The sequence below is a fragment of the Camelina sativa genome, chromosome 15, assembly GCF_000633955.1.
Source record: "Camelina sativa cultivar DH55 chromosome 15, Cs, whole genome shotgun sequence".
NCBI classification, from domain to species: Eukaryota; Viridiplantae; Streptophyta; class Magnoliopsida; order Brassicales; family Brassicaceae; genus Camelina; species Camelina sativa.
The window spans coordinates 5,499,484-5,510,398 of record NC_025699.1 but is presented as its reverse complement, the minus strand read 5'-3'; the positions used below and the strand labels follow the sequence as shown (position 1 = coordinate 5,510,398).

The window sequence follows — 10,915 nt, the reverse complement described above, 5'->3', positions numbered from 1 at the left end:
TTGGTTCTTGGGTGAGGCTGGCTGTAAAACACATCAAAGGCTGCTTCAAGGTGCCAATCAGTGGCTTTAAGAGCCTGAAGAGCACTCTTCTCACTGCCCGAATACAATTAAACAGGTCAAACCAAAACACAAACCCAACAAATGTTACAAAGTACGTTTGCTATCATCAAACTACAGATACAGTTCCTTGTATTGGCCTTATGTAACAACAAATCTACAGTAAAACTAAGCCTAGCTCATGGGGATAGATCCAGTTACCTAGCTCCTGTGATATCCACGAACTGCTGAAGTTTGTCACGGTTGTTTCTATTCAACTTATGCTGCAGAAACAAAAGAGATCATACACGATTATATACTCACAAAGTTGTTAATCATCACTGAAATCGCAAAATTAAGGGAGCCTTGTTCGTTTCTACTAAACTTTGAAATGAAACTCCACACACAACAACAAAAAAAAAGCAGAGACGCCATAAGAGGATCCGTAAACCTAAAGCAGAACAAAAACAAAGAAGTGGATGAAGGAGAAAGCGCGTACCATTGTGAAGAAGAATCAAGAACACGAAATACAAAACCCTAACAAGGTAATTGAAGGGGAAGAAGATGTTGTTTGCTCTCTTTATCTTCTGCCAAATTCGCCGTCGTCGCGGAAGCAAAAGAGGTGTGAGAGGAGAGGGGAGTGACTCAGGAAGACTCGAGAGAGTCTCTCAACGATTGCTTCTTCTTCTTTCCTCTCTCTCTCTCTCTCTCTCTCTCTCTCGCCTCTCTCTCTTGCTCAATGCAAATGTTTTTTTTTGTTTTTTACTTTTCTTTCTTATAAATAAAATGTTCAATTATGTAAAAGACTCGGTTCACTAAACCGGTACATCGTAAAAATATCTCAGTATACAAAAACCGGACCGGAGGACATATTTCTGCAAGTAAACCACCCGGTATATGTTATAATCACTTTTGCTAGTTTAATAGAGGAGGATATAAATGTTTTGTATAGCTTATATATAATCCTGATGTTGTAGAATTATTTTAAAGAGAGAGTTCGATTTGTGACAAATAATGTCGTATTGATTTTTTAACGATAAAGAAAAACTGGAAGTATGTTTTGGCTATCGGTTCTAGTACCATTAACCCAGTGAATCATGTACCAAAAGTTACCACTCAAATTAAGAAAGTGAATGTCTTAAAAATATTAAAAATTAATTAGGGAAATAAATCTAGCAAAATACAAAATTTGGAGATATGAGATCACCAATTAGGCAGTGTTTTTAAAGTTAAAAAGTAAATTATGATTTAGGTTATTTTTATTGATATCACAAAGATTATGAAATCTAATGAAGATTATGGGCTATAATTATAAAGTTGGTGTATTAAAGTTTTTTCTTTTTTTGGTGTATCTATATACTTATTTAAGCAATCCTTTAAACAAATAACTCTACTCCATGTAAAATTTTACACAAAATGCCACTATATTTTAATACAAAATATAATAATAGAATCTTAATATTAATTTGTTGTAACCTGAAAATGATTATCAAAAAAATAGTAATTATTAATTTATTAGATTACAAGAAATCATTAATAAAATAATTTCAAAATTATTTAATAAAATAATAATAAAATTATTTCGAAATTATGTAATAAAATAATTAAACAGATTCTATTTATTGTTTCATAAATCTTAGGAAACAATAACAAACTATTTAGAAAATTATAAAACTTAAATTTATTTATAAAACTAAGATTAAATATTTACATATCTAAATCATTTAATAATAACAAATATATATTAAAATTAGGATACAACATTGTTTATATTTTTAAAATATATCTATATACTTATTTAAGCTATGTTGTTAAAAATTTAACCAGTTCTGATGTGACATATTACGAAAATGCTATTATATTTTAATTATTCTAATAACTAACAAAAGAAAAGTTTAGATTTGTTTACAAAATAATAAAACTCTATTTATTGTTTCATAAATCTTAGGAAATAATAACAAACTATTTAATTGGCTAAAACTTAATTGTTTATACACAATATTCACTATATAAACAATACTAAGTGTATAATATTGATAATATACATAACCTAATTGTAATTTTCACCTATAAAATTAATATACAACATGTTATACCAATAACTTCAATTTGTAAATTTGGTATATTAAGATCTCTAAACACGATCACATCAATTTGTAATACCAAATCACGGGTCAATACATGTTTTGTTGGATTTTTTTGGCTTTACCGAATGTATAATTAACGAATTTGATATTGCACCAAACCAAAATAGTAGTACCAACTACGGGTCGAAATCAGAGTATGACCTTAAGTAAATTAAATATATGATTTTATAAAATGTATAGAATTAATAAATTTTCTACTATTATTTTGTAACAAACAAATCCAAATTTACATAAATATTTCCTCACGCTGGTAACATTATTCTACAAAATATTAACGTGTATTTATGAGTCGGGTAATAAAACGGGTAATGAGACGGGTAACGAGACGCTCAAAAATTAAATTAATATCTGATACTCGATCATTATTCATAGATAATATAATTATTATACCCTTCACTCGACCCTAAAGATGTAGGTACCTTTTTCGGGATGGATACAAACTGAAAAACGGGTCCAATATGGGTATCGGTAGTAGTTTCCAGGCCTACCTATTAGTAGTTTAATATGAATCAAAATTCACCATATAGTACTATATTATATAACATGTAAATGAATGATACAACATAAACATAATATTAACAAATAACAAAATAAATAAAAATTCTCTGCGCTACCAGCGCGGATTATTATCTAGTTGAAGTTATTAGGATAATGTTGGGCTTAATTCATTGTGGATATTTATTGTGGATAATTATAATTTAATTTTTATGGTTTGTGTGTATATATAAATTACGGGAAAATCATTATATTGATGGTACTAAGCAAATGAAATGTACAATCGTCAAAAATATAATATGTACATCACTTCATCGACATTTTCTTCGTTTCCATCTGATTATTTACATGGAATGTAAAATATTAGTGATAAATTTTTGATAGGAAAAGAGAAAGAAAACAAAAGGAGTGAATGCGTTCATGTTAAAATCGAATAGGCAATGCACATGTAGATGTTTGTGAACGATTGATTGATACTCGATATTTTTTCTTCATATATAAATAAAATATAAATATCAATTATATTTAAATATTTTTTTCTTTTCGTCAACAATGCTTTTTACATGTTTAAACTTAGCACAACTAACACAAACCATTTTGGTAAATATCCTAATGAAGTATTAGATTAAAAGATCAAATTTAAGGGTAGAAAGTGATACAAAAATCTAGTCAAGTGTCGTGATCAAACATTGATGTTTTGGGATCAGTTCTGTCCTATTTCTCTTCTTATAAAACCCAATAATTGTTTCCTCAAACGTCTATATCTGAATTATATAGTTCAGAGTTTTTAGTACTTGAAACCAAGAGAAACAAAAGGCCAAAAAATCATTAGGTTCAGGTAACCATCACACTCAAGTGGAGATGGTGAAAATCTGAATTCGAAACACGTGGCTTGATTGGCCCAGCATTACCCACCCATTCCCACCTTGAGAGGAAGATGAGACCATCGTAAATTTCTTGAACCCAAAAAGTAAACTAAAGAATTCAAATTAAAATCACTCACCTCACGGTTCACAGGCTCACAGACTAACATGACGACATTCTGTCTTCACATTTTTACTTTCTTGTTTAAAAAAAAAAAAGTCTTTCACATTTTCAATTCATCTATTTTTTTGCTTTTGATAAAGTGAAAAAAGCTAGAGATCATGTACTATTAAACTTGACAACTAATAGTTACAAGGATTATATAATTCACAGCTAATCTCCTTCCTACTTTATCATAATCGTAAAATGGTTCCATTCAATGCCTACTCGAAAAGAAAACAGTACGCTCCATGTTGTTCCTTAAATATACATATATACTTTGCATTGGTCATCGTCCTAGTTTAATTAGTGAATATCTCAAGAGAACGTATAAATAGATATAAGTAATGATTAGAAGAGATCGAAAGGGCGTCTTGTTTGAGCCATCCATACACTACAATCTAAGATGCTTGAAGAATTTCTTATAGTAACCAATGAATTCTCTGGCCGCCTTTTTCCATAAATGTTCCTTTCTGTTTGTATCTAGACTAGACTTTGTTTGAATGACTTAGTGATATACAATAAGAGTAATAAGAGAATTTCAAATTCTTTTGTGCGCGACAAAACAAAGAAATATTGTGTATAGTGCTAAACTCTACGTATAGTGGTCAACTCTACGTAATATATAGATTCTGCTATTAACATATATGGACCACTCGCTTATTAAAAAGTTAAGGTTCTCTCTCGCTTTCTCTCTATAAAAAGCTTCCGTTTCTTCACCATAACTCTTCACACACTTTACTCTCTTACAAAATAATAGCAAAAAATATCTAAAATATTAAACCCCATGTCTGAATGCGGCTGTTCTTCAGCAACTATGTTGAGAGTTTGTGTAGTATTAATATTAATATGTTTACATATGTGTTGTGCCTCGAGTGATTGTACAAGTCACGATGATCGTGACGCTGTTTCTAAAGATGAAGCAGAGAAAGCGACGAAGTTGAAGCTTGGTTCGATCGCTTTGCTTCTTGTGGCTGGAGGACTCGGCGTCAGTCTACCGTTGATCGGGAAAAAGATTCCGGCGTTACAGCCGGAAAACGATATCTTCTTTATGGTCAAAGCTTTCGCTGCGGGGGTGATCCTCTGCACAGGTTTCGTCCATATACTACCAGACGCGTTCGAGAGATTGAGCTCACCTTGTCTTGAGGACACGACAGCTGGCAAGTTCCCGTTCGCGGGTTTTGTAGCGATGCTGTCGGCGATGGGAACTCTTATGATTGATACTTTTGCCACGGGGTATTACAAGAGGCAACAACATTTTAGCAATAACAGCGGGAGCAAGCAAGTAAACGTAGTAGAAGACGAAGAAGAGCATGCGGGTCATGTTCACGTGCACACGCACGCGAGTCACGGACACGCGCATGGCTCGACTGAGGTGATCAGGAGACGCATAGTGGCACAAGTGCTTGAGATTGGCATAGTTGTACATTCGGTTATTATAGGGATATCACTTGGAGCTTCACATAGTATAGACACCATAAAGCCACTCATGGCTGCTCTTTCGTTTCATCAGTTCTTTGAAGGTCTTGGCCTCGGTGGCTGCATCTCTCTTGTAAGTCTCTTCCACGAATCTTTACTTCCTATTACCCCCGGACGTGTGGTTTAGTTTAGACAAATCTTTTAGTGTCAGAGGTAACTTACATTAGTTAAGGCGAACCGTGTCACAACAATCATATTTTTCTTCATGATTAATAGTTCAATTGATTGATAATAGCATACTGCTGTTGTGTGTGTATGTATAGGCGGAGTTGAAGTCGAAATCAACGGTGATAATGGCAACATTTTTCTCGGTGACAGCACCTGTTGGGATAGGGATAGGGATGGGGATGTCGAGTGGTTTAGGATACAGGAAAGAGAGCAAAGAGGCAATAATGGTGGAAGGAATGTTGAACGCTGCATCTGCTGGGATTCTCATTTACATGTCACTCGTTGATCTTCTTGCTCCTGATTTTATGAATCCAAGATTGCAATCCAATCTCTGGCTTCACTTGGCCGCTTACCTCTCTCTCATCCTCGGCGCTGCTTCCATGTCCCTCCTCGCCATCTGGGCCTGATTATATTGAACTGTAGCTAACAAACAAAACAAACCAAACGCCGCTCTTTTTTGTCGAATCTGTAATGGTGTTTCTAATCTCGGAATCAAATACTATTCTATTTGAAACGCAATGAGTGCTATTGATTGATACAAACCATATAGTTAAAAAGGCAGAGAGAGTCCAGCTAATAAATCCATTTCGAGGGAGTTGCTTTTTCCGAAGAGAAAAAGGTAATGAGCATGATAGGGAGCATCAATCGTTCTATGTAATGAGCATCTTTTAACTGTAACATCTTACATACATTTCACATGAATAATAAGAAAACCATCACTTGCAGTTTTGAATCAGATTACAACCACGGATAAGTAGATTTACAAACTTAGATGATGCAGAGTCTTTGTTTACCGACCTCCAGGAATTCTGTTCCAGGACAAGTAGGTAGGATCACCAAGTCGCCTGCACAAACCCAACACCACACCAAATCAACATCTACCTACACTTTTTGCTGTTTATCTTTGAATAATACATTTAAAAGGTCAAGGATAAGATACAAACCTGGGTTTCACAAGGTACATGACGGTAAATGCAAGTGCTAGGACGAAACATATCCCCCCAACTGTGAGGTAAGCAATGCCGAGGAAGTCGTTCTTTCCACCAAGCCAACTTGTTGTGGACAGGACAAGCTTCTTCTTCCCACTGAAACTGTATGTGTTGTAGTTGTTCTGCAGATTCACTTCTATGGTATCACCCTTATGCAAATCAGTCTCTATCTTCCCGTATAATTTTCTAAATGTTGGCAAAGCTGCAGTCCTCATCCACACAATCAGATCCTCTTGCTCACTCAACTGAAAGATATAAGAGAGAAAGGGAGACCAAGTCAAGTGTTTTGCAAAGGATATGACCCTGTTTAAGACTGTACCATGTTATTAAAGGCTTACTGGTATTTTTGGATTTAGTGTGGCACCACCGGTGATATTACCCTTCTGGAAGTTCTTTGGAAACACATTTTTCCCAAACTTGTGTTCCTTGTCACTCTTCCATGCTATTCCTTTCTTGTTAACAGCTAAAGGCTGGTTCTTTCTTGATAGAGTGTNGAGCATCAATCGTTCTATGTAATGAGCATCTTTTAACTGTAACATCTTACATACATTTCACATGAATAATAAGAAAACCATCACTTGCAGTTTTGAATCAGATTACAACCACGGATAAGTAGATTTACAAACTTAGATGATGCAGAGTCTTTGTTTACCGACCTCCAGGAATTCTGTTCCAGGACAAGTAGGTAGGATCACCAAGTCGCCTGCACAAACCCAACACCACACCAAATCAACATCTACCTACACTTTTTGCTGTTTATCTTTGAATAATACATTTAAAAGGTCAAGGATAAGATACAAACCTGGGTTTCACAAGGTACATGACGGTAAATGCAAGTGCTAGGACGAAACATATCCCCCCAACTGTGAGGTAAGCAATGCCGAGGAAGTCGTTCTTTCCACCAAGCCAACTTGTTGTGGACAGGACAAGCTTCTTCTTCCCACTGAAACTGTATGTGTTGTAGTTGTTCTGCAGATTCACTTCTATGGTATCACCCTTATGCAAATCAGTCTCTATCTTCCCGTATAATTTTCTAAATGTTGGCAAAGCTGCAGTCCTCATCCACACAATCAGATCCTCTTGCTCACTCAACTGAAAGATATAAGAGAGAAAGGGAGACCAAGTCAAGTGTTTTGCAAAGGATATGACCCTGTTTAAGACTGTACCATGTTATTAAAGGCTTACTGGTATTTTTGGATTTAGTGTGGCACCACCGGTGATATTACCCTTCTGGAAGTTCTTTGGAAACACATTTTTCCCAAACTTGTGTTCCTTGTCACTCTTCCATGCTATTCCTTTCTTGTTAACAGCTAAAGGCTGGTTCTTTCTTGATAGAGTGTATGTGTCATTAAATAAACTCCAAGCAATTAGACCACATGGTACAATCGGCTGCCCACCAAAATCATCCTCAGGCTTGCATGCGTCTATTTGATTCTCATCTTTCACACTTCTCAATTGCGAATCACTTCGGCTTTTCACATACCTGTAACATCAAAGATGACAACGACAAAACTTAAGAATTTCTTTCCTTGCACCCTGGCTACTTTGTGATGTCAATGTAGCCGTTCACTCTAGTTCTAGCAGACTAGCACTGAAACCCCAATACAAATACAAAATATTATAACAAAGATAGAAGTTCTCAACACATACCTGCGGTGATTCTGGTAGAAGTTCTCAAGCTGGTAATATACGTAGATAGGCTGCTTCATTTCCTTAGGCACCTAAAAATATACCAAGGATACAAAAAAAGAGTCAGTAAACAAAAACATTCAGAGACTAATCAAATCTCCCCCAAGAACGAAACACTTGCATAGGGAAAAAAACTCACAGTTAGTGTCCGATTACAAGATTTATTTGCAGCTCCTTGAATGTAAGCAACCTTGTTAGCCCTATCAGACGGAGGTATGCATGCAGTATCATACCGATCAACAATCTCAACAACCTACATCACAAGAGTTGAAACATTTGAGATTAAAGAACCCATATAGTGAAGACCTCAGTAAGTATTGGATCATCCTCACTTACATCTTGAGAAGCAAAAAGCGAAATAACTCCGAGTGGAATGAAAATGACACTAATGATCAAAAATGTCGAAATCACCTGCAGAACAAAAAGATAAATTCAATAGAGCGTTTCAAAGCTATTGAATATGCTATCAAGAAGCTAACTCTTACCCAACCAGGGGTAAGTATTGGCTTGCAAGCTGGAAGCTCCTGCTGTGTAAATTTTGAATCTGCAAAATCAAATCATAATTACTCTTTTAGCTAAAACTTCCAAATAAAAATAAAAATCAAGTCTTTTCAATGAATAAAGTAAGAACCCTAATAATATATCAACCCACTAGAGTAAATCTAATAAAGACATGGAGAGAATACTGAATCGAATCGAAGAGTCAAACAAGAATCGTAAAGAAGATGAAGATGAGGGAAACAAGAAATATACACTTGGGTCGTTTGGAATTTCTCCGGGCGGCGGAAGGATCTACCGATCCGGCAGCAGCAGCGGCGGCGCTAGAAGATGGTGTATTAGAAGACATCTGTCTCTATGTGTGTAGAGGAGGAAGAGAATAAAGAATGGGAGAGAACGAAAAAAGAGAAAAAAAAGTAGAAGGAGGCTAGAAGATGAAGAAGAAGTAATGGTCGTCGTAGTCGTCAATGGCGGCTGGTAAGACTCGTTTCCTCCGATCTAGAAGGAGAAGGAGAAGAAGAAGAAGACTAGAGAATGAAAACCCCAAAATTGAAGTTTCCTAGGATGGATCGTGGCAGTTGCCCAATTGGCAAACACTGTCCTTTTTTTATTTTTTCTTTTGTTCTCTTCTGCTTTGTTTTTTTAAAGATATTTTAGCAGAAGAAAATATGATAAAAATACAACTGAATATTACCAAATTAATGCATGGCCAAATTATATATGATTTTTGTTATGGACTTATTATATGTATGATCACAGCATGAATAATTGAGAATAAGCAGAAGAAGAAAAACAAAGAAAAATACCTAATCTGCTGCACAATTGTTTAATTATTTTAATGAATTGATGATGTAGGTGGACTGTTTTAGAGTGGTCAAGAAAATTGAAAAATCTATGCACATGTCAGGTTAGTTTGACCAAATCATAATACTCAAACTAATTGGGCCTTTAATATATATTTGGGCTTCAACTGTGTTGAAAAGGGCCTCCGCCTATTGATCTTTAGCTGGATCAAATACAAGTTGCGTAGTATTGGTTTGGTCAGATACTTAACGGACTTGGTTGAGTTTTAAGCATAAAATTGAGTTGTGTCATATAATGAGTGGTGTGTGTGATTTGAAATGGAATATATTTATCTCTGTAAGAAGAAGAATCCATAAAATAAAAAAGAGAGACAAGAGGCTGCTTGAAAATTAAGCTAACAAAACAATTGCTTTCCTTTCTTTCTTTTTTCTTTTCCAACCTGCATGATTCCTATTTACATACATATATCTTAATTGATGAGCTAAAAGTTAAACATCAGCTTTGTTCCACTTGTCTTCTTTATTGAAAGTTACAAAGCACACGAATCTTTTCATCTAGATTAATTAAACAAATTTTAACTAAAACGAATTAGATGCCTTTCTTCCTTGGTTATTCCCATGCATGTGCATATATTTAAACGAAAAAGCAATTTCGTATCGTATGTAATTGTAGTGTGTAAGGCCACACGCGTCAATGCATCGGAAATAGAAGGAGTTAGACATGTAAATTTGGATTTGTTTTCGTATTTAGACATGTGTGGATGCCAAAAAAAAGCTTGCATGGGTTACTTACAACTTCAAAGCCTAAAACCCTACTGCGTTTATTATAGATATGTCTCCCTTTTTATATTATATTAAAATTTTATTTATGTCAATGTCACTCTATAATTTATTCTTATAATTTGGAAGACGTCGTGTGCTTCCTTTTTTCACCTTTCATAAATACTAATATTCTCTTGTTGAATAAGCATCATCGATCGGCATTAATTTAGTTTTATTCCTTCAGTTAAATGATGCAGTCGAGGGAGGAGATGAGAGATGATTCATCATCAGGTCTCGTCCTCACTACTGACCCTAAGCCTCGCCTTCGCTGGACGGCAGAGCTTCATGAACGCTTCGTTGACGCCGTCACCCACCTTGGAGGCCCTGATAGTACGTTTTCATCATCATCATCATCATTTGTATCTCTATATGTATAAACTCTAGCTAGAGCCTAGAGCTATATTAATTGTGATATATATCAGCAGAGGCCACACCAAAGACGATAATGAGAGTGATGGGTGTGAAGGGTCTTACGCTTTATCATCTCAAGAGCCATCTCCAGGTCTCTACCCTCATGTTCTTCTTCCTCAGTTTCCTCTTCATTCATTTTTTCTTCTTCTTAGTTAGTTTCCTATCTATTCGTGGCGTTTAGGATTTTTAAAATATGCGTGTGTTTTAACTACAGAAGTTCAGACTTGGGAAGCAGCCTCACAAGGAGCATAATCAAAATCACTCCATCAATATTAGGGATACTAATAGAGGTCCGTCATAATTCATCAGCCTTTTTAAATAATTTATATGTGCTCCGAAAAAAATGATACCATAA

The 10,915-nt window shown here is 35.2% G+C and overlaps 4 protein-coding genes across 5 annotated transcripts in view; 2 read left to right on the top strand and 2 right to left on the bottom strand.

The window, feature by feature from the left end:
• On the top strand, positions 4,315-5,867 carry LOC104745496 (zinc transporter 1-like). The gene is made up of 2 exons (XM_010466752.2): positions 4,315-5,253; positions 5,444-5,867. The coding sequence occupies exons 1-2, from the start codon at positions 4,489-4,491 to the stop codon at positions 5,753-5,755; spliced, it is 1,077 nt and encodes a 358-aa protein (XP_010465054.1). The 5' UTR covers positions 4,315-4,488; the 3' UTR covers positions 5,756-5,867.
• Positions 5,978-6,876, bottom strand: LOC104748159 (ALA-interacting subunit 1-like). The gene is made up of 3 exons (XM_010469841.2): positions 6,676-6,876; positions 6,293-6,582; positions 5,978-6,193 (listed from the first exon to the last, which is right to left on the bottom strand). Exons 1-3 carry the CDS (start codon positions 6,874-6,876, stop codon positions 6,139-6,141), a joined length of 546 nt encoding a protein of 181 aa, XP_010468143.1. The 3' UTR covers positions 5,978-6,138.
• On the bottom strand, positions 6,832-9,230 carry LOC104745495 (ALA-interacting subunit 1-like). Its single transcript, XM_010466751.1, has 8 exons — positions 8,780-9,230; positions 8,512-8,570; positions 8,363-8,437; positions 8,166-8,279; positions 7,988-8,058; positions 7,523-7,820; positions 7,140-7,429; positions 6,832-7,040 (listed from the first exon to the last, which is right to left on the bottom strand). The coding sequence occupies exons 1-8, from the start codon at positions 8,871-8,873 to the stop codon at positions 6,986-6,988; spliced, it is 1,056 nt and encodes a 351-aa protein (XP_010465053.1). The 5' UTR covers positions 8,874-9,230; the 3' UTR covers positions 6,832-6,985.
• LOC104745494 (myb family transcription factor PHL12) overlaps positions 10,033-10,915 on the top strand; it is a 2,790-nt gene continuing 1,907 nt past the window's right edge. The window contains exon 1 of one of the 2 annotated variants that reach the window (XM_010466749.2): positions 10,033-10,329. Coding sequence is in view for 1 of the 2 variants with exons in the window: in XM_010466750.2 (XP_010465052.1) it covers positions 10,338-10,358 (21 nt within the window). In the remaining variant the exon portion in view is untranslated. Of the gene's footprint in view, positions 10,359-10,915 lie in introns of both variants that reach the window. The other variant, XM_010466750.2, reaches the window with a different exon arrangement.

Bases quoted from the DNA above. Each gene is read 5' to 3' on its own strand.
- LOC104745495 (XM_010466751.1), bottom strand. From the start codon at position 8,873: ATGTCTTCTAATACACCATCTTCTAGCGCCGCCGCTGCTGCTGCCGGA. The intron at 8,571-8,779 runs GTATATTTCTTG...TTGATTTTGCAG, and splicing joins AAATTCCAAACGACCCAAGT to ATTCAAAATTTACACAGCAG. The intron at 7,041-7,139 runs GTTTGTATCTTA...GGGTTTGTGCAG, and splicing joins ATGTACCTTGTGAAACCCAG to GCGACTTGGTGATCCTACCT.
- LOC104745496 (XM_010466752.2), top strand. From the start codon at position 4,489: ATGTCTGAATGCGGCTGTTCTTCAGCAACTATGTTGAGAGTTTGTGTA. The intron at 5,254-5,443 runs GTAAGTCTCTTC...GTGTATGTATAG, and splicing joins TCGGTGGCTGCATCTCTCTT to GCGGAGTTGAAGTCGAAATC.